Source organism: Lepisosteus platostomus, chromosome 13, assembly GCF_059453375.1.
Source record: "Lepisosteus platostomus isolate fLepPlt1 chromosome 13, fLepPlt1.hap1, whole genome shotgun sequence".
NCBI classification, from domain to species: domain Eukaryota; kingdom Metazoa; phylum Chordata; class Actinopteri; order Semionotiformes; family Lepisosteidae; genus Lepisosteus; species Lepisosteus platostomus.
The window spans coordinates 26,852,732-26,873,451 of record NC_142623.1 but is presented as its reverse complement, the minus strand read 5'-3'; the positions used below and the strand labels follow the sequence as shown (position 1 = coordinate 26,873,451).

General features: G+C 40.1%; 2 protein-coding genes and 1 long non-coding RNA gene across 4 annotated transcripts; 2 read left to right on the top strand and 1 right to left on the bottom strand.

The window, feature by feature from the left end:
• Positions 1 to 2,254: 2,254 nt before the first annotated feature.
• On the bottom strand, positions 2,255 to 9,844 carry LOC148650269 (ileal sodium/bile acid cotransporter-like). Its single transcript, XM_088603883.1, has 6 exons — positions 9,366 to 9,844; positions 5,676 to 5,794; positions 5,433 to 5,521; positions 4,528 to 4,703; positions 4,037 to 4,194; positions 2,255 to 3,221 (listed from the first exon to the last, which is right to left on the bottom strand). The coding sequence occupies exons 1-6, from the start codon at positions 9,722 to 9,724 to the stop codon at positions 3,061 to 3,063; spliced, it is 1,062 nt and encodes a 353-aa protein (XP_088460009.1). The 5' UTR covers positions 9,725 to 9,844; the 3' UTR covers positions 2,255 to 3,060.
• On the top strand, positions 7,797 to 14,291 carry LOC148650268 (uncharacterized). Of its 2 annotated transcripts, none has more exons than XR_015926067.1 (5): positions 7,797 to 7,951; positions 12,760 to 12,831; positions 13,271 to 13,339; positions 13,565 to 13,654; positions 13,749 to 14,291. It is a non-coding gene; the product is annotated as an uncharacterized LOC148650268 (long non-coding RNA). The 2 variants fall into 2 exon arrangements; XR_015926066.1 differs by having other exon boundaries at positions 13,484 to 13,654; positions 13,749 to 14,289.
• A 335-nt stretch (positions 14,292 to 14,626) lies between these two features.
• On the top strand, positions 14,627 to 20,334 carry camlg (calcium modulating ligand). The gene is made up of 4 exons (XM_088603878.1): positions 14,627 to 14,892; positions 16,189 to 16,643; positions 17,618 to 17,683; positions 18,582 to 20,334. Exons 1-4 carry the CDS (start codon positions 14,730 to 14,732, stop codon positions 18,771 to 18,773), a joined length of 876 nt encoding a protein of 291 aa, XP_088460004.1. The 5' UTR covers positions 14,627 to 14,729; the 3' UTR covers positions 18,774 to 20,334.
• Positions 20,335 to 20,720: the final 386 nt, after the last annotated feature.

The window sequence follows — 20,720 nt, the reverse complement described above, 5'->3', positions numbered from 1 at the left end:
TGATGTTTGAAAGTGTGCATTAATTTTGAGATGTTGACCAATTTTCTTTGACGGGAAATAAATTTAGACTAATTTAAGGCACTCAGAGTGGGGAAGGAGGAGAGTTTTAGAAGTACACCCAGAAGACCTTCCACATATTAATGCTTTAGACTTGTATCAAGCTGAATATGTGTGCACTGCTAGAAGCTTGGGACTTCTTCCTTATTCCTTCTCAGTCGTGGAAAGCAATGTTAAGGATTATTGTGAATACTCACTCAAGATCCATACCTACATCCACATTTATATCCTAATCCATATCCTACAAGGTGGATAATAAACCTGGTCTTTTCTGCTAGTAATCAGGAAACATATTTTACCATCTGTGGAGGATGACCCACCAAAAATGTGAAGGCCTCACAAGATTGAAAATTGTGAATTGGGATGTATTCTGAATAAGTTTGGTTGAACAGTGGTGTTTTTGGTGTTCTGTTGACAAAGTTACAAGCTGTGAGTAGCAGCTGTGCTATGAAGTTAAAGCTGTGTTTTAGCTATCCAAACATTCCAAGAGATTTTGCTTTGTCAGAAAATTCTAAATAAAGCCAGCATTGTCAGCTGGACCTTAAGATCCAATTGTGACGTGTTAGTCCCTGAAGCCACACAGTTACTGTCAGGAATCTTCCACATGACCTGTTCTCACTTGTTTCTTCACTCGTTCATGTGAGAAATCAGCTGAGCTTTGGTGTCAGTTTTTGGTGCATTCTCCTATTGGGTCTTTATTTCCAGTTCTGCATTGGTCGTCCTCAAATTTTTTTTCTGTCATTTTTGTACACTCTGTAGTGTGAGGGTAACTATTCCTAAATTACAGAGAAGACTGAACCGAAGTATTGGAATAGTGAATTGAAGTTGTCCCTTGTGATTGTTTGCCCAAAATAATGTGGCTGTGAGGTACACACCATAAATTGCTGTGTGGGGACTTGAGCTCATGTCCATGGGGTTTTCACTATTGATGGGGTGATCAAGGATATTACTGGATTCTGTCTCAGGAATGTTGGTTCTGGTTCAAGAAAAAGGTGCTTATGAGTCGATATCGGTGATGCATGGAAGATCCTGTGTATCTCAGTAGGAGGATTTAAGGAAGGTTTGTGAGGTCTGGAAGCAGAAGACAAAAAGGACATTGCATAGCAGCTGGATGGTGACATGTCATACTGAGAATCTGAGCCCTATCTGAGGAGAGCATGGAAACTGTCTCTTATGTCTGAAAGCAGTCAGGAGAGGTCCAAAAACCAAGAGAAGATGATCTCTCTCAGTAAAATTTGGGGAGCCAGAGTTGTGAGGGAGGTGTTCGGGCAAGTAGGCTTTATTTGGATATGTTGTGGCTCAGCAAAAGCTGGAGAGAGGAGAACTGTCTCTCCAGAAGTATCCTGCACTGGATCAGAAGCTGTGACAAAGAGAAAAGGGTATTTGCTAGGGCAGGTTTGTGCTTCTTGGCAGATGGTAATGCAATGAGCACATTCTGTTGAGTAGTGAAGAGGGAACCATGCACAATGCACTCTTACCAGCTATATTATTCCACAACGGATGAATATGCAAGCATTAAGAGTGGAATAAAAAGTCTCGCTAAACATCTTGAAAATAACACTTCAAGATTGGTGCCACACTGTTCTGAATACCTGGTTCTAGAGTGACAGCTAAACATATAAAAGGCAGATAGTTTGATTATCAAATTGATTGCAAATCTGGCCTCTCCCACTCTTTGAAGTGGATTGTTATCCAAACCAACAGTATAAAAAGAGGTGTGCATTTTGACAGTTGAGTTTTCCTCATTAGCCTAGCACTTAAAGTGAACATTTTTATTTTAGGTTTTCCTTAAGCAAATCATTATTGTGGAAGAGGGAAGATAACTTGAGACTTTATATACTGAGCATTAGAACACTTTTTTCTCAAGTGATCTTTTTAAGAATATAGATTTTTTATATTGATTAAATGTTTTTGGCATTATTTTAATTAGTTACGTTGTTGCCTAAGCACTAAGTAAGACAGATGATTTGGAAAAGGTGTTTTGGAAAACCACATAGAAAGCACTTTGAAAGAGGTGTGACAGACCGGCAAAATGTTGTTCTTTAATGAAGTACTGTATGTTTCTGTGTTGAGGGGGGTCATACACTAATTGTATAAATAACAAATTTTGTACTAATGGGTGAAGTAGACAAGGAAACTGCTTCAGGCAATCTGTTATTTCACGAAATCCTTTTGAAAATAAGGCAATGATGCAGCAGAGATTTCACAGCCCAGGGCTTTATTGACAAAGTTGTGCAGTTATTGGCTGTCCAACATTGTCTTGATTTTCCACATGATAATGCCCAATCCACACACCACGAAGCTCACCAAAGCATTCCTAACAGAGAACAATGTTTAAACAGTAGACTTACTGATACTTAGCCCAGATCTAAATTGTGTTGAAAATGTGTAGAATTGAACAGTGAAGAGAGAATAACAGGGGTCCAGCAATAGTGAACACCAGACATTTAGATAATCTTTTTCTAAATAGGTCGACTTGTGCAGTTGTAATGGTGTGTAATAGAGAGGACAGACCTATTCCTCATCTACATTTAAGTCCTGGATAGGTGGAAATAGCCAACAATATACACAAGTATATGATTGAGACATGATGTATTGATACTACCTTAATTCCTTTGATACTAGGACTAAAATTATATTGTCAGTTAATAATAATCCAAGTTTAAAAATATTAACAACACATTTCAGAAGCTGGGCAGTTTATTAAAAACCATACACTAATAAGGGAATGTGAGATACTGCACACACAAGACACAGCTGCATTAATGCTGTTGACTTACAATATCATCAGAACAGAAAATATAATAATAGGAATATATCTGCTCTGGGTCTGCTCTTCATATGTGTCAGAAAAGCAGGATACTACAGCTTAGAAGCATGAGAACAAAATGAAAAACCTAAACCTTAAGTGACAACTGTTTCTATCCTTCTATATTGTCAAGAATAATTTGTGCATATTATGCAAACAACCTCTTTCAAGCCTTTTATATTCAATTAGGTAGGTTATACATCATTTTCCCCCATTCTTTTTTCTTTGGAAGATGAAGGGAAATCATCTGTGTTCATCCCATCAGTGGATTCTCTTGTGAGGGCTGTAAAGACCACTTCAGTTCTCATCAACTCTGCATCTGTCTTCTTCCTATATCCTCTGTAAATTCTGTAAGCTGTAAAAGTGAAAAGGTCACAATATACCCAAGTCAGGGAAGATTGAACATTTTTTAATTATGCAATCACATTAATTAGACTGTCACAAATTGGTTAGGATGGCCAAGTGTGTTGAGTCACTTCCACATTGGAAGTGCAATATCCACATTTGTTCAGAACAAACTGCTAACCTAATGTTCCAATCATTAAAGCTTAATTACACATGGAGGATTGGAATTTTGCATTTTATAAACCTTTTGCTTAATGAGCTCAAATTGAACAATGGTTCTATCTTTTCACTGGCATAGATGTGATTTAAGAAAAATTCATGCCATTTCTGTTCAAGTGGAAGAAAAAAATATATATGTAATATGCAAACAAATATGTTGGGGAGCAGCTGATGTTAGTATAACCTAAAATGCGTAAATGGAGTTAATTTAATAATATCTACTATAGTGGAGGAATAGCAAATTAGAACAGATGTTTTACAGATTCGTTTTCATACATTAAGCAAGCAGGTGACAAATCTAATTAACACATTTCAATCATCTCTTGCTAGATGTCCAGACACCTGCTGTTTGAAACATGATATACCTCAAGTTATTATTTTGTTGTAAATCTATGACCATTAAAGAGCTGTACAAGAGCCTTTCAGTCTGTGCCCATCAAGTATCAAATTTGACATTTTTAGTTCAGTTATACTATGACATCAGCTGAGTGACTGGTGGCATTAGACCCTGTGGTCTGTAAAAGAAAAATGGTTTTTAGTTTTGGTAAAATGTTTTCAGTATTAACATCTAGTCTGTTGAAATCCTCATTTGCAATGCATACTTACCAGCTATAAGTCCTATTGCAAAAAATGTGAAGCTACAGGAATAAACCATAGGGTAGAAAACCATCTCGCCAACCATCATTTTTGGGAATGAAACCTGAAGGATGGTGCTACACATGGTAGCATTCTGAACACCAGTTTCCAGAGAGATAGTTCGACACCTAGAAGCAAGAACAAGATGATGGAAGTATAACTGGACAGGGGGAGGTCATAAGGCAGCAACCTGGACAATTGTCCTGTCCATGAGCTCCTTCTGCCCCAGTCCCACCTATTTTACTAACTCACCATCTCATTCTCTCCTGGGACTTTTTCGCCATTTGACATGTTTCAAGTACTGTTACACTCTCTTTTTGATAACCCATCAACCCATTTGTTTTTTAAAAAAGAGATCAGCTAAGTTTCTCTTACTCACATACTGTTCCTGATCTAAATAAGGACACAAATACATTTCTTGAGAGAATCTATGATGGCAACATTTTGTAACGTACTCTTACCTCTTCCATGACTGACAAGCCATTCTTGCCAAGAGAAACCCAAATCCATATCCGACACAAGGAGTAATGATTCCAGTAAACAAAAGAGAAGCATCCATGTCCCACATGTCTTTGTAAAGGATTATTGAGACGACCATGCAAGCAATAAGCAGAAAGCTCCCGAGAGACACACCGACCTAGGGAAAGTCAAATGTGCCACACTCAAGACAGAGAGTTACAGATCTCCTAAGTAAAGGTCAAATAGATCTCTAAAAACGCCACAAATGTTATTTTATCAGTAGCACATAGTTTATCAACATATTTTAATGTACAACTCTGTGAAGACAGTTCACTGCTATATATGATTAGTTTTCTTCTCATAATATTTTGCTTTTTAATAGAAAATTAGTGCTTAAACAAAGAATCACCATCCTGCAGTGCTGGTTTGAAAGGAGGCTTATTTGGGAACTTTCCATCTTGGTTCAGTAAAGATGGCTGCTGAGTAAGTGTAAACAGGTTTATAATTAGACATACCTGGATCCTGAGTGTTTATAATTAGACATACCTGGATCCTGAGTGTGGTGCAAACGGAAGCCTGGATGAGTGACCAAATGAGATCAGCCAGAAGAGAGAGGAAGCAGACAGACATTCTTGGAGCAGGACTGAAATAACTAATATGTCTGTGGGACTCAGCTAGCAGTGGATGAAAAGATACAGTGAAGATGAGTTACTGAAGGATGTCACAGGCACAGGACGTGTGGGTTTGATGTTAGCTCCTTTTCACCCAGATTGAAAGGGTAAAAGTTGTGAGAAGGGGAGGCAAATAAAGAGAGAGGAAATTCTGCTGATCGCCAGAAGAGGACTTCTAGGTTTAACAGAAATGATGCAAGGTGAGATTGACATGCAGGAGGCTTTTCCTCACTTACCTTTGCAATACATCTTGCTGTAGCTGGCCATTTTACGTTCAGGAGTAATCCAAAAGAAGTTGGAACAAAAACTGAAACCATGGTTAATCCTGTAAAGATGTGAGGTCTAGTTTTAGTCTATGGCTTAACATGACTACAGCACAATCCTCTGAAGCAGTTATTTCTCCCATTCTCAGATCCTTCTAGTTCCTAGATGCAGTTTCTGTAAGCACAGTCTGTATTGCAGAGTTGAAATCACCTTACCTATTTTTTCAAAGGGTATAGAGATACTACCAGCAGCAGTCCATTTGCTTGTGTAGATGAAGAAACACAGAGGAAGAGTCCCAAAGGACAGGAGTGTAGAGACTGTAGTCATACACATGCTGTAAAACAAAATTTGAGCATCAGTGCGGCAAAGCAGTTCAACTATGGTCTGACCTGGAGTGCAAGGAGTGAGTTATTGGATAGTTTGGATTCTGAGAAAGTTTCAGCTGCTGGATATAGATACTGTAGATATCTATATCTGTAATAACTGTATAACTGTATAGATATAGATACAGCAGGGCCAACGGACAGCTGGGAGAATTCATCCCCCAGATATCCGGAGTCAGACAAGAGTGTCCTCTTTCACCTCTTCTCTATGTTCTTGTAGCGCATTCGCCCGGCGCTGCGGCCTAAGAGCGCCCGGGTGGGGTACGCGGCGAGGGGCAGGATGGGAGTGGTAGTGGTCAAGGCACGGATTAGGAAAGCCGCTGACCAGTGCAGCTGACCCACTGTGAAACAGGCTGAGGAGTCTGGGGAGATCGCCCGTTTTCGTGTAAATAGTTGGTTTCACACCCTTGTGTCGCTCTCTCTCTCGCTCACTCTCGCTCTGGCGCTTGCTCGTTCTCTCTCCCTATCTGTCTGTCGTTTTCCCTGCTGGCACACGGGCACAGGTGTGCTGTGCTGGCTGTACCGAAGTTTAATAAAAGTGCTGTTTTCTCTACTCAACGAGTGTCTGAGTCACTGAGTCCGTCCTCGCCGAACCCGAATTCGCTACATTCTCTTAACAAAGCCACTGGCAGAGGCGGTGAGACAGAACCTCATCATTGAAGGCTTGGTGATATCAGGAGGGACAGGGGAAGTCCTCAATATCTCCCAGTATACAGACAACGCTGTTCCTGAACTCAGACAGGGGTTTGCGGACAGCATTGCAGGTTATGAAGCGGTACTCCAGGGCCTTGGCCTTGAAGCTCAACTGCCAAAAGAGTAGAGTCAAGTTTTTTGGAACCTGCAGGGACAGGAACCAGAAGGTTTCAAGTTCTGCATGGAATGACTTAAGATACTAGGGGTTTCATTAACTGGACAGGAAGGATCACCAAGGTGAACACGAAACTGGGCCTGTGGGAAAACGCAATCACTGACACTCATGGTGAGAGTGATCGTATTAAAACCCGACATTTTATATACGTGACCACGGCATACCTGCTGCCAGACATGCTCAGACAAGCACTGCAAGGAATGGTCTTCAAGTTTTTCTGGATGGGCATCACAAGAAACCAGATGTTCCTGGGCGGAACTGCAGCTTCAGAGCCAGGACAAGTTTTAGTGACATGCAATTAATAATAAAAATAATTGCTTACACTTATATAGCGCTTTTCTGGACACTCCACTCAAATCGCTTTACAAGTAATGGGGACAACTCTCCACCACCACCAATGTGCAGCATCCACATGGATGATGTGACTGCAGCCATATGCGCTAGAACGCTCACCACACATCAGCTATCAGTGGCGAGGAGAGGAGAGTAATGAAGCCAATTCATAGATGGGGATTATTAGGAGGCCATGATTGGTAAGGGCCAATGGGAAATATGGCCAGGACACCCGGGTTACACCCCTACTCTTTTCGAGAAACACCCTGGGATTTTTAATGACCACAGAGAGTCAGGACCTCGGTTTTACGTCTCATCTGAAGGACGGCGCCTGTTTACAGTATAGTGTATCTGGATGGCCTTCAGATCACTGGTGACCCAGGGTTTATTATTGGAGAAGCAGCGCACTTTCCTGGTGGGCACTGCACTGTCAACACAGAAGTTTATGTAGTCAGTGATGCAGTAGGTAAAACCATCAATGTCATCTCCATAAGGCTCACAGAGTATCTCCCAGTCTGTTGTTTCAAAACAGTCCATCAGTGCATCATTAGCCTCAGCTGACTACCTCCTCACTGTCCTGGTGGTCACTGGTTGTTGTAGGACAAGAGGCAGAGGCATGTACAGAGATAGGAGATGAACAAGGTTGTGGTCAGATCTGCCAAGGGGGGGGGGGGGGGGGGAGTGATTAGGAGCTGTAGGCATTGTTGACATAAGCATACAGCAAGTCCAAAGTCTTATTATCTCTTGTAGGCAGAGGAGAGGAGAGCGAAACATGATTAAAATCACCAGTGATCAGGAACACGGCTTGTAGCCCAGCTACAACTGTGTATGACGTCACACGCTGAGGCTGCGTCGGCAGAGGGCGGGACATACAGCAACACAACAGTAACGTGCGAGAACACCCTTGGTAGGTAATATGGCCGCAGGTTAACTGAAAGAAGCTCAATGAGCGGGTTGCATAGCTGTTCTTTTTTATCCCGCAGCCGGCAGAGGAGTCCCACTCCGTTGGGCCCCTGAGCAAGGCCCTTAACCCCAACTGCTCCAGGGGCGCTGTACAATGGCTGACCCTGCGCTCTGACCCCAAGCTTCTCTCTCCCTGTCTGTGTGTCTCATGGAGAGCAAGCTGGGGTCTGCGAAAAGACAAATTCCTAATGCAAGAAATTGTATAGGGTTAATAAAGTAATGTTATTATTAAAAAAAAAAGTTATTTTACAGTAGTATGATTAAAGTTACACCATCTGTTATTCACAAACCAGCCCTCCTCCTCTCTTTTTACCGCTCTCCTCGATTTTCCGATCCGCACGCATCTGAAAACCTTCTTTTGTAGCATTAGCGTCGGGAACCAGTTCGTTCAACCATGTCTCTGTGAAGCACTTAATACAGGACTCAAGATATTCCGACTGGTTCCTCGTCAGTTCCGCTAACTCACTCCTCCATCTTGTTGCCAAGAGATCGTACATTCCCCATTATGATGGAGGGTAAAGAAGGTTTATAGCTTATTTTTTGAGCCCGACACGTTGCTCCGGATCTACAGCCTCTACTCCGTTGTATTACTAGTTCTCTGGGGATCTCCAACCGAGAACATTGCCGACTTTGTAACATGAAGAGCTGGTCTCTGGTGTAAACAAAAGAGCCCGGTTTGCCCGTAGTACACGCCGGTTTACAAAGTTGCTCAGAGACCGTCATAAATCCGAGAGAGAAAAAAAAAGTAAACGATATTCCGCCATATGTGTAAATCATAATTTAAAAACATCAGATGAAAAAAAAATTGCAATGATCTAAGACATTTGTACTGTTAAGTTAATATCCCTTGATAAAATTACCTACAGAAATATCTCCATTTTCTATTGGAACTTAAATCTTAAATTAAAATCGAAATGAGCATAATTTTACAGATCTATCAACATATGAATACCAGTGAAATGACACCAATAACTCATCTAGTCATGATTACATATTTTATGAAAATATTTTTTACAGAAAATACCCCAATATTTAAAGAGTTCCAATAGAAAATTGTACAAATGTCTTAGATCATTGCACTTTTTTTTCATTTGATGTTTTTGAAGCCTGCTTGACAGCACACTGGCTTCTATAGTGTAGTACACTGCACAATATGGCAAATCACAAGTCATGGATATTTATATAGGACACAATCACAATTCTTAAAACACTCACAAATGTGTCAAAATACATCTTGTCTCTCCTCAATAACACTCAATACATAGGATTCCAAGCTTTCTTTGCAAATAGTCAAAACAAAGTTCAGCAATGGTAGGCTTGTGATGCAACAGATCTTGATTCAGTCTTACATTTCTTACCTGAGGTCTATATCTCCATCCATCCAATAAGTTGCCAGATTTGAGGTAATGCCCCCAGGACAGCTCCCCATCATAATTACTGCAATGGCATGAGAGGCTTTCATTTTGAATGCCAGTGCAAAGAGGAAACAGGAGAGAGGCATCAGCCCAGCTTGACACAAGAATCCAGTGCACAGAGCCCATGGCTTTTTCATATGGAACCAGAGTTTCTGTGTATCTGAAGAGCAACCCATTGAGAACATGACAATTACCAATGTCACAACTAATACCACTGAGTAGATCACACCCACAAGGTCATCAATCTCGTCTGAATCCAGCAAAGTGCCATTGTTGCTTGTTCCATTCCAGTTTTGTTCCATATTTGGATTTTGTGCCTAGTCACCACTTGCTGGACTCTTTCAGTTGTGTCTTCAAATACAAGGTGGGAAAACTAACCTCAAGAATAGCTTCCTCCTTTTGGTTTATAACTATTGTGACAGTTGAACACACCTCCCACTGCACTCCCCACTCCGCGGCGCGTGGGAATGCGCAGCTACAGCACCTGAGGCTTATCAGGGCTGCGCTTTAAGATCCCCATGCGCCCGCAGACGGTGTTCAACTTAGAACTGAATATGTTCCCAAGCCGGCTACACAAATAATTGCGCTGATCTAAAAGACGATCTATCCTCCTAGTTCAAAAAGGATTCTCTCCTATACAGGACAACAGAAACCTCCTCAGACGATTACACACTGGCACACCGCACAGAAATAACAAGCGCTCTACTGGTACTCAGGCAGCAACCTATCAGGTCCGTCACGATCACACTATACTTTTTGCATGAGCATGAATTAAACTTTTGGCTACTACACAGCTGAGGCAAAATAAAATCTACCTCTAAGGTGGAGCCTTAGCTATATTTGCAAGTTCTCAAACCTTCTTATAATTTAGATGAGTTTTTTATCATTTAGCAGTGGCTACAGCACACTGTAGTCTCTGCCCGTCACACCCTACAATGCTCTGATAGGTGAGCAATTGGCAATTAAAATGAACTTATCACAGAAAAGGAGCCAGCAACTATTCTCTTTGCTTAAATAGAAACATGTTATACTAATTTTCACACCCAGAAGTCTCAGTGTCACAATGAGATGCTAGAGACTATATGTGTGTGAGACCCAGACTGGTGACACCAGAGGAGTATGGCAGTGCTAGAGTGGATGTTGGCAGTCCAAGGGCTATGTGAAGGGAAACCTTTGTAGTTGTGTGTCACTGGGGAGTAGGAGGCTCCATGTTGTGTATCATTGAAGATCAAGAAGGCTCCTAGCTAAAGAACATCATCAAGTATGTTGAGGCTGAGAAACCTTGAGTGAGGGGCTCGGTGAGGAGAGGGACTCCTAGAAGATAGTGGTGTGGTTGAGTTAGAGACTGGGCCTGAGAGTCGACAAGCTGTGGGCCCAGAGGTCTCTCACATTACAATATGCACCACATTTCCTGGTTGCCCCAATGAGGGGGCCATGGAAAACACCACTCCTGTAGGAGGCTGAAAGGGGTGTGTCCGGAACATTTTGAAAAGCCTGTTCATGCTGAAGGTGGTGGCCACAACCTCCATGCATCACACTTGGTCTGAAATATTCCTCTATCATCCTGCCCCACATTTATTCACAGGTATCCAGAATCAGAAGACTGAAGAGTTATTTTTTACTAGAATAAATTCTATTCAAATGTAATTTTGAGGGCAACATGACAGTGCAGTGGTTAGTGCCTTGAGATGCACAGGAATTTAAGACTTCCTGAACTGAGGTGCTCTCTGAGTGGAGTATGTATAGGTTTCCTCCAACAGTGCAAAGACATACTGATAGGCTAATTGCCTTCTGGAAAATTGTACATGGTGTGAGTGTGTGCGTATCCATGTCTGAGTCTTTGTTTCTGCCCTGCGATGGACTGGCGTCCTGTCCAGGATATACCCTGCCTTGTGCCCATTGCTTGCCAGGATAGGTTCTGGCTTTCCAATTACCCTGAATTGGAAGAAACTAAAAAAATAAATAAATGGATGGATGATATATAAAGGGAATCAGGGTGGCAGTCAATCTTGGGTTGATTCAGAGTAGGTTTTTGTGTTATATATTGTGGAGAGTTTTGTTTAAATAAAGTCTTACTACACAATATGTTTGTTGTTCAATGTGATTTCTATGCACTCCGGCCTTGTGTCATAGCAATACTTCAATGGCAGTTCTGTTGGGAAATATTGACAAATTTCAGGTGTTATTCACCGAAATCCTTTATTTCAAACTACAAATTATAATATAGTACATTATTTATCTTAGGTTGCAGCATCTGACAGTGTGGTTGTAATTTTTCTTCAGACAACCTCAGTGACATACTATGCAGCAATGGACCGGTACAGTGATGGACGAACCTTTCATCCTGGTGGTTCCACATCCCAGATTAGTGAATATTTCTCTTAACCGGGCAAAAAGTGTAAATCCATGCTATCCAATCAACAGGCAAAGCAAAGTGCAAGTAAATTTTCAAAACCCTGCTTTGGCTACATTACATGCAAATGAAAAAATGTGACAGTAGTTCACCAATGTATTTGAAGACTACAACAATTTGCCTGGATTGACGTATCGAGTGAAGGGAATCTTATTAGCAACCATACAACCCTGACCAAAAGGGTTAAAGTTCCAGTTAGACTAAAAGAGGAAAAAGATAGATACCCTTCTGACTTTTCCCTTAACTTTTGGCTTAGGATGAAGTTTAAGTCTTATCTCGTGTCTTCGAAGTTCACTGTCTATAGCCCCTACTTAAAGTTCTACAAGTAGAATTTGAACTACAGTTTTAGTCTACATTGTTTTTGCTGGTTATTGTTTTTCATTTTGTATCATACTTTAAAATGGCTCTGAGGGGTTTAAAATGCTTTTAAGGGGATTTTGTTATTTTTAAAATACTTTTTTGCCACAAGAATAGCAGACATCACTGAAATGTTTTAGAAGGGATATTTCTATAATCAGAGTAACTTTTCTTTGTGTCCCCCTTTCCTGTATTAGCACAAAATAAATTACTTTATTTCTATATGTCATTGAATTACTGTTAAGCTTTCTTAACTAGGAAATTAACTAGACAAAAGATTTATTAGCAACTCAGTCACTAAATAATTTCTGTTTTGTTAAATGTTGACAAACAGTATGAAGTGCAAAGTTTGTTATTTTATAAAATAATAATGGTATATAGCTCCCCCAACTTTAGATCTTTTCCAGGAACAATATCCCCAAACTCCTTCTCCCCATACTTCTTCCACCAAACACCAAACACAGATGAGTCTGGTAGATATGATTAATATTACTTTCTTTTCACCCCAATTAACCTTTTGCTTATAAAGGGTGTGTTAATATCAGTACACTTCCTCTTCTTTTCAAGGACTGTCCCTGGTCTCTGCCTCCTCCTCGCACACCTACTCTCAACCAGCCATCCCCTGCTCACTCAGAAAAAGTAAGAAGGCTTTTCAATCTTTTCACTTATTTACCTTTTGTACTTCAAGACATTTATCATTTCTTTCTTTCATCTTCTCATCCTTCCATTAAAAGTTAATCATTTTAGTCTGTTTTTCAACAATACATATCAAAGTTGCTGTGTTACTTAAGACTGTACTAAACGGGATTTTTTCGTCCCTATCCCTAACATATTCCTTCATTACATCCCTCTTTCACCATCTTACATTGTGAAATGCAATCAAAACCTCTCACATTTATCAAGATATCATGTCACCTAGCATATTTTCTGATGGAAAGAGAGATGATGTACTGCTCACTCACACAAACACATGCACAGACGTTCACACACACATGACAAACACACACAAACTATTTCAATGTGACAGTGTTCTTTTGGGTATTTCTAGTATTGTTCGTTCTATTCTACTCTTTTCTAGGCAACTAAAACTAAACCTGCAATTGGCCAGTTCACAAGAGAGTCCACACCTCAGGGTGTACAGGCTAAGGTATGTGTAAAGCCATTTGCAGTTCTAATGCTTTATAATTGAGTAGAAGGTACACACGTGTACTTCAAGCAAGCATACACAGATAGCTCAATTGTTTCCTCACACTTGTTCTCCAAATGTTGTCTTTCTCTATAAAATGTACAGCTCATCACATTGAGGGATCGCTGTTCCTGTGCAACTGCAGCAAAATACACAAATGATCTGATGCATTCTTGTACACTACAGCATACATGGCATCTCACTATTTCCTGGGCTCTTCATCTAACAGCGAAATAAGGCCACCCCTGTCCCGAGAGGAAGTTGAAGCTATAATTGGTGAGTGTAGATGGCTTAGGTTATATTCTGAAATAATCTTTTAGTATATTTTGTTCAGGTAAATAATATTTTTCTGTTCTCTTTCTCTTGTTAGCTGAAGTAAAGACTGTGTTCCCTGAGAAGACCCATGCAGAAATCAGAGCCTTTATGAGACAGAAGCTATCTAATGCAGCAAAGATTCTAAAACGTCAGTGTGGTGTGGGCCAGGAGAACCAGCATCATGAACATGAGCCAGTCTACCTTTAAATGCCCAGCTCCCTTTAACTTCAACAGTGAAATTATTATTTAAATGTTGTTGTTGTTATTGTTGTATTTGTACTGTTATGATCATATTCTCTATTGATGTAAATATTAATACATTTGGACTTAACTGGTTAATGAATTTTATGTTTCATTCCAAAACCTAAAATGTTTTAAATAGCCTGTACATTTCATGTTGGCTTTCTATTTTCTCTGCAGTCTTCTTCAGGATTAATAAAGTAGACCTATATATCTATTTATCTGTCAATCATATTTTAATAACTAGTGTTATGTACCATGGTACCCCTACAAGTACCATACTTCTGTAAAAACATCATAGGATAAAACGTACCACATACTCAAGGTACCTTAAGAGTACCATGGTATACAGTATAAGTACAACGGTACTTCTACCATGGTACATGTACTATGGTACTGTCAAAAATACCAGGGTACCGTACCATAATACTGGTACCATAAATGTACCATGGTACAATTTCTTATGTGTAGTTTTACAGATAGGAAAGCCTTCCAAACCTATTAATATGAATATGAGGGTATTACCTTTACATTTTGATTTAAGTAAAGGAAGTTTTAATTCAGTTTATAATTAAACAGATGAAAACACATTTCTCTTTATCTCTTTAATTTCTCTTTATCGTTTCCCGTTTTCTCTTATTTCCCGTTTTGCGCGCTGCAGTGATCAGTTATTAAGTGTGACATCATCAAAGTGCGTCCGTTTGAGGAGCGCCTTGCCCATTGTATTAGTGGTAGATACGTCGAGGTGTCATTTTGTTACACTGACAGTATTAAACGTATTTTAACATTCACGATAATGGAGTCTGCAGATCAAAACATGCAAAAGGCTTCTGAGGAAATAAACAATATGTCTGCATCGAAAAGAAGAGCAGAAATTAGGAGGAGAAAACTGCTGATGAATTCAGAAGACAGAATGAACAGGATCATGGGGTTTAATAAGAGCGACGTAGACGCCAACGGTGAGGCGCTTATTAAAATACTGAAAACAGGAATGAAAAGGTTCATACAATTGTAATCAAACTATCCATCTGAAAGATTAAAGGACGTTAAAGATTACCGATATCAGTAAAAAGACGGATACATTTCCTTTAAATAAATCACATTAGCTACATACCATTACAGCGCAGTTTATCACCACCCTTAACGAATACTTCGCAAATTCTTTTGTCTTTAATTTAAACCAATCTAAATTAGATGAACACGAATTATATAGGTACTGTATATTTTAATCGTATGCGTTTTGTAACTTTTTTTCTCGTTTGACTTTGATTTAACTGCTTAATATTGGGAAGTATTGTTCTTTGAAAGGTAGATGCGATAATTCATGTGGCGTTTTATAAATTAAAAGCATTAAAGCTATTTTATGTTATTATTTTAAGAATTCGAATAAATCGAGTTTAAAGGAGTGGCACAAGGAGGACACCTGCTACGCCTGTCACTGGGCTTGTACATTCTGGTCAGTTGTCTGGAATTGCTGTCACAAAGTTATTAATGCTGAAAGAAGAGGCTATCGGAGAGATTGCATATTTCATGTCTTATTTCTCTATTCAGGTTAAAAATATTTTGACATATGTATGCTTGTAATGATCTGTTATAGGGTTAAAATTCTGAAAACAATATGCTGTAGTTGCAAAATAATAATGTCCATGTCTTTTATGAATGATTATGCATTTCCTAAGGCCTTTTGTTTGGCATTAAATCCCTTTTTTTTCAATTTAGGCTTTCTTGGAGACCCAAGTATTTTCTGTTTTTTGTTCCAGCTGGGCCCTTAATTACTGTAGCTGATTTGAACCTATAAATGAGACAAACCTTTATTAAGGGACCAGGTTTTAATGAACAAGCATTTGTGATAAAAACAGTATATCAGGTTTCAGTCATATCAGTATGAGTCAGTATGAATCTAATGGGTTATACTCCATCTAACACACATGAACGCTTTAGTACAGGGTTTGTATTAGTATCAAATTTTATTCCCCTTTTGAAAAACTGAAATAACATTTTAAAAATGGAACTCAGAAAATTATAATAAATTAGTCTGTAACTAAGAACTGAACTGTTGTGAAAACCAGAAAAGGCATGGGTTTTACAGAAAAGGCACTGAGAACTACCAAGGTAGGTGAACCAGTACTGGTTCAGCAATTAAAATGGGAGTAATTAACCCTGTAAATTGGTTTGTCAACTACTACAATTTATCATCCCATTCTGAAAGAATCCAATTTGTGGTTTGATAATTTTATTTCCCTATCTTCTACAAGATGACAGACATACGTTGGAGCCCAGAGTTCCCTTGGATCATGGCAGAGCAGAGCCGCGGTCTCTGTCCGCCCAATCCAAGAGACTTCCAGTCTTCCAGAGTGAGATGGGGGTGAGCAATCACCATGGCGACTTACCTGAGCGTCAGGGGTCTCCCCTGCGGGAGTGCAGGGACCCCGCGGGCCGCAGCGGCGAGGGCGAAAGCGCTGGGGAGGTGCGGCAGAGATCCCGGGCGGACGTCCCCTCCGACGGCATCCCCCGCTCCCCCCGCCGCGGGCTGCAGCAGTACCTGTCGCGCTTCGATGAGGCCATGAAGCTCCGCAGCCAGCTGATCAGCGAGAAGCCGGCTCAGGAAAACGGCTCGGGCCCAGAGGAGCTAGATGCCTTCCGAGTCTTCCGCCTCATCGGGAGCGTGATGTTAGCCATCACTGTCAGAGTCTTTGTCTGCAAGTATTTGGTATGTCTGTGTTGCAGATCTTTGATTTGTTTGATTTAAGCACTTTCCTTCTCTAGCTGGTAAAGATCTGGTTGCAGGAAAGCTAACAAGCTTCACTTTGGTTTGCGGCTTGATCTGTTTTTCGGCTTAACACCCTGCGGCTCACCACTGGCAACCCACTGAAGCTCAGCAGGTGTGAGCCTGGTCAGTACCTGGATGGGAGACCTGCTGGGAAAGCTAAGGTTGCTGCTGGAAGAGGTGTTAATGGGGCTAGTAGGGGAAGCCCACCCTGCGGTCTGTGTGGGTCCTAATGCCCCAATATAGTGACGGGGACACTATACTGTAAAAAAAGGCACTGTCTTTTGGATGAGACATAAAACCAAGGTCCTGTCTCTTTAGGGTCATTAAAAATCCCAGGGTTTTTCTCAGAAAACAGTAGTTGTGGCCTCCTAATAAATTTCCACTAATAGCTGGTGTGTGGTGAGTGTACCGGTGCACTATGGCTGCTGTGGCATCTTCCAGGTGGTGCTGCACATTGGTGGTGGTGGAGGGGAGTCCTCATTACCTGAAAAAAGGTTTGAGTGTCCAGAAAAGCACTATATAAGTGCAAGTATTATTTATTATGTATTTAGATATTAAGAACTGTAATGTTGCCCTGATGAAGACAAAATGCCCTAACTTAATTTTATCTTCACACTTGAGGCATTAAAAATGTCAGAGTTTGAGTGTTGACTTATTCAGGACCGAACACCTGTATAGCATGGTGGAATTCATGTCTGCTTCTCAACAAAAAATAATGTAGTAAAGCTTAATATCACACCACTGGGAGTTCCTATTTAGAGCACAGCTCTTCTGCTATCTGACTAACTCATGACTGCCCACCTTCTTCAGACAGGGCTTTGAAGTTCTGAAAACCAGCTGCAGTAGTGAGCTGTGGGTTGACTGTTTTTATGACATTATGTTGTAACAAAGGTTTCTTGTTCTCTTATTTGCAGTCTATATTTGCCCCATTTCTTACCCTCCAGCTGGCATATATGGGCTTGTACAAGTATTTTCCCAAGGTGAGTGTGTCTGTTTTGAAGATAGGTTGTTTGTAGGTAAGTTATTTGGCTCTGTATTAATTTGCTTTGAAAACAGAATACTATATCCCTTTTTGCAAGCCAGTACACATAGCAATTTCTTTTGCATCGCTTTTCCTATCTTTCAGAAAGTGTATTGCGTTTATAATTCAGGGAAAATGTATTGTTTTATGAATTATATTCCTGCATTGTGCTTTTCAGCACACAGATCTAAAATAATGAAAGAACAGTCCTGTTTGTAGTGTTTTTCCCATTGAAACTATTTTTAACAGGCTTGAAAAGCAAAGTATATTTGATCAGCAGTAGTTTTTGTAAAAGCACACAAAACATTTAATTGAAACAAATATTTCATTAATTTAAAAAGTGGGCTACTAGGCAGGACAGAAAAGAGACGAAACCATATAGAAGAGCTGCTTAATAAGATATCCATATTGAACAACATCCATCCATTCATTTTCTAATGGCTTCTTCCAGTTCAGGGTTGTGGGGGAGGCAGAGCCCAGTCCCAGAAGACAGGGTGCATCCTGGATGGGATGCCAGTCCATTGCACTGACACACAGACACATGTATGCAAACACTCACACCAGACCCAAGTTTTCCAGAATCCAGTTAACCTACCAGTATGTCTTCAGACTGTGGGAGGAAACCAGAGCATCCGGAGGAAACCCACATAAATATGGGGGAGATCATACAAAATTCACACAGATAGCACCCCAGGTCCAGAATTAAACCCAGGGCCCCAGTGAAACAAGGCAGTAGTGCTGACCCTGCCCCTTTTTCAACAACTTGAGTTTTAGAAATCAGCTGTTTTTCTTGGGGTGACTTTGAGGATTCTTGGTTGCAGAAAGGTGAATAGATTCTCTGTCCTCTTTACTTTCAGAGTGAGAAGAAGATGAAGACTACAGTGTTGACTGCTGCTCTGCTGCTATCAGGGATCCCCGCAGAGGTCATCAACCGTTCCATGGACACTTATAGCAAAATGGGGGACGTCTTCACAGATCTGTGTGTCTATTTCTTCACGTTCATTGTGTGTCACGAGATCCTCATCCTTCTGGGTTCTGAAATTCCCTGATGTTTGCTTTACCCCTCCCCCCCTCCGCTCTTCCATGCTTTGGAAGAAATAAAATCGAAACCCCTCCGCCCTGTTCCCCTTACATTCCCAACGCTTCCCGCCTCTTGTCCGGCCCTTGACTATCAGGGAAAGATGGACATATGGACACTGCCGGTCCTTGAAAGATCTGGTCCTGAGCGCTAACCTGGTCACGGTTAGCAAAATGTCTTCTGCACTACCATACCATTGCAGGAAATAACAGAATTTCTGCTTGTCTTACTAGTAGCTGAAGACAGCGCCGCAGTCCATATGTACTGATGGTTAGGTTTTACTAGCGCTCTGGTCAGAAGCAAGGGGTCCAGTTTCTTATAGTTGAAGGAATTTTTTTTTTATTCTGCATTGTGTATTTTTGGATTTAGCTGACTTTTGATTTTGCTGCTAGTAACCTTTTTTTTAATTTATGGAATTTATATATCCACTTAAGCTAAAAACTTTATACTCCTTCTTCTCAAGAACATGTTGGTGGAAAGTAATGCAGTAGCACAAAATGCTGTGAAGTGCACTGCAGAAACAAAGTCAAGGGTTAACAATTCTGTACCCAAATATTAAAACAGGGTATGAGCTGTGTGTTGTATTTGAATTTTTGGTGTTGGTTGTTCACTGTTACCGTATTTTAAATTTGTTTTTTTGTCCCTTTAAATTTGTATTTAGCCATTTCTTGGTTAAAAACATGGAACCTCTGCTAATTGTGAAACAAGGCTGTTTTTACCTTAACTTCCCAGCCACTGAGTGCTTTGCCTCATTAATCATTAAAATTGAGTTGACAGGTGATACTGATCATCAAACCTAGATCTCATTTAATTTGAATGGTTTTGTGTTTATTTTCACCACTGATTAAGTGAGACATCCCCACGCCAGCAATTTAAGTGGCGTACAATAATCACAACTGTGATATTTCAATTAATTGTGGTTAATGATAAATAAGCATCTTTTACTTGGAGGTCAATTAATACTTTTGGTTAAATTGGCATCAAGTGACAAGTTCATTTTATTTTAAAGAGGGAAACATCATCGTAAACACCGAAAACACATGCATTTTAACACATGCAGTATGCATCGGAGGTTTTGTACTCTGAATGTGGTAAAGTTTGGGCAAGCAAGAGTATATATGGGCTAAATTCCACGTTTGCCTGTGCCACCTGTGTGAACTGTGACCTACTCCCATGTCTTAGTGGCATGCTTAGGTTAAATTTACAATAAATTATTTCGTCCGTCATTTAAATGTTGTAACCACACATACTTGTTTTTTTATTGTATCTCCTCCCTGTCTTGACAAAACAAGGTAAAAAATGTTGACTGCCATTTTGTTATTAAAATTTAAAGAGCAATTCTTTTTAGGACTTTAATTTTAAACTATGATGTACCAGGTTATACAACATCCAGATTATCAACCCATAACAGTGTAATTGATGTATTGGTCATAATTTAAATTGTACATCTGGGTGAGATGTATTTACTGCTGAAATGTGGAAAAGCTACTGAAAACTGAACAAATTAATAAAATATCAAAGACGGAACTAAAGCTTTTTTTCTTGAAGTGCTAAAAGGAGAATTTTTACAAATATATTGTTTGGAGGGACAGCTTGAATCATTGGGTGAGCACATTTCTTTACACGGCTTTCCGTTTTCCCAAAGAAAAAGCTGTTCATTTTAATTTGGGAAATACTTTTTCGGTTTTAAGTCACGTATTGTAGTTTTCTTTTCACTGGAACTTGATTTCCTTAAGTATCTCATGTGGACAATAAAGGGGACATGAATGGTTTGAATATAGGTGATCTGGGTGTGAATATTTAGTGAATTTCGATGGCATATTTCATTTGATACGTTATTTCTTTTATAATAAAGGTGAGTGCAGATTTTGATTCTTGTGAGACAGTAATTCAACGCTATGCATTCCCAGCTCTCAGC

Excerpts from the sequence above, each read along its gene's own strand:
- LOC148650269 (XM_088603883.1), bottom strand. The coding sequence starts at position 9,724 with ATGGAACAAAACTGGAATGGAACAAGCAACAATGGCACTTTGCTGGAT. Across the intron at positions 5,522-5,675 it reads TATACCCTTTGAAAAAATAG|GATTAACCATGGTTTCAGTT; the intron begins GTAAGGTGATTT and ends ACATCTTTACAG. Across the intron at positions 3,222-4,036 it reads TGCAATAGGACTTATAGCTG|CTTACAGAATTTACAGAGGA; the intron begins GTAAGTATGCAT and ends TCACTTTTACAG.
- camlg (XM_088603878.1), top strand. The coding sequence starts at position 14,730 with ATGGAGTCTGCAGATCAAAACATGCAAAAGGCTTCTGAGGAAATAAAC. Across the intron at positions 14,893-16,188 it reads GAGCGACGTAGACGCCAACG|ATGACAGACATACGTTGGAG; the intron begins GTGAGGCGCTTA and ends ATCTTCTACAAG. Across the intron at positions 17,684-18,581 it reads TGTACAAGTATTTTCCCAAG|AGTGAGAAGAAGATGAAGAC; the intron begins GTGAGTGTGTCT and ends CTTTACTTTCAG.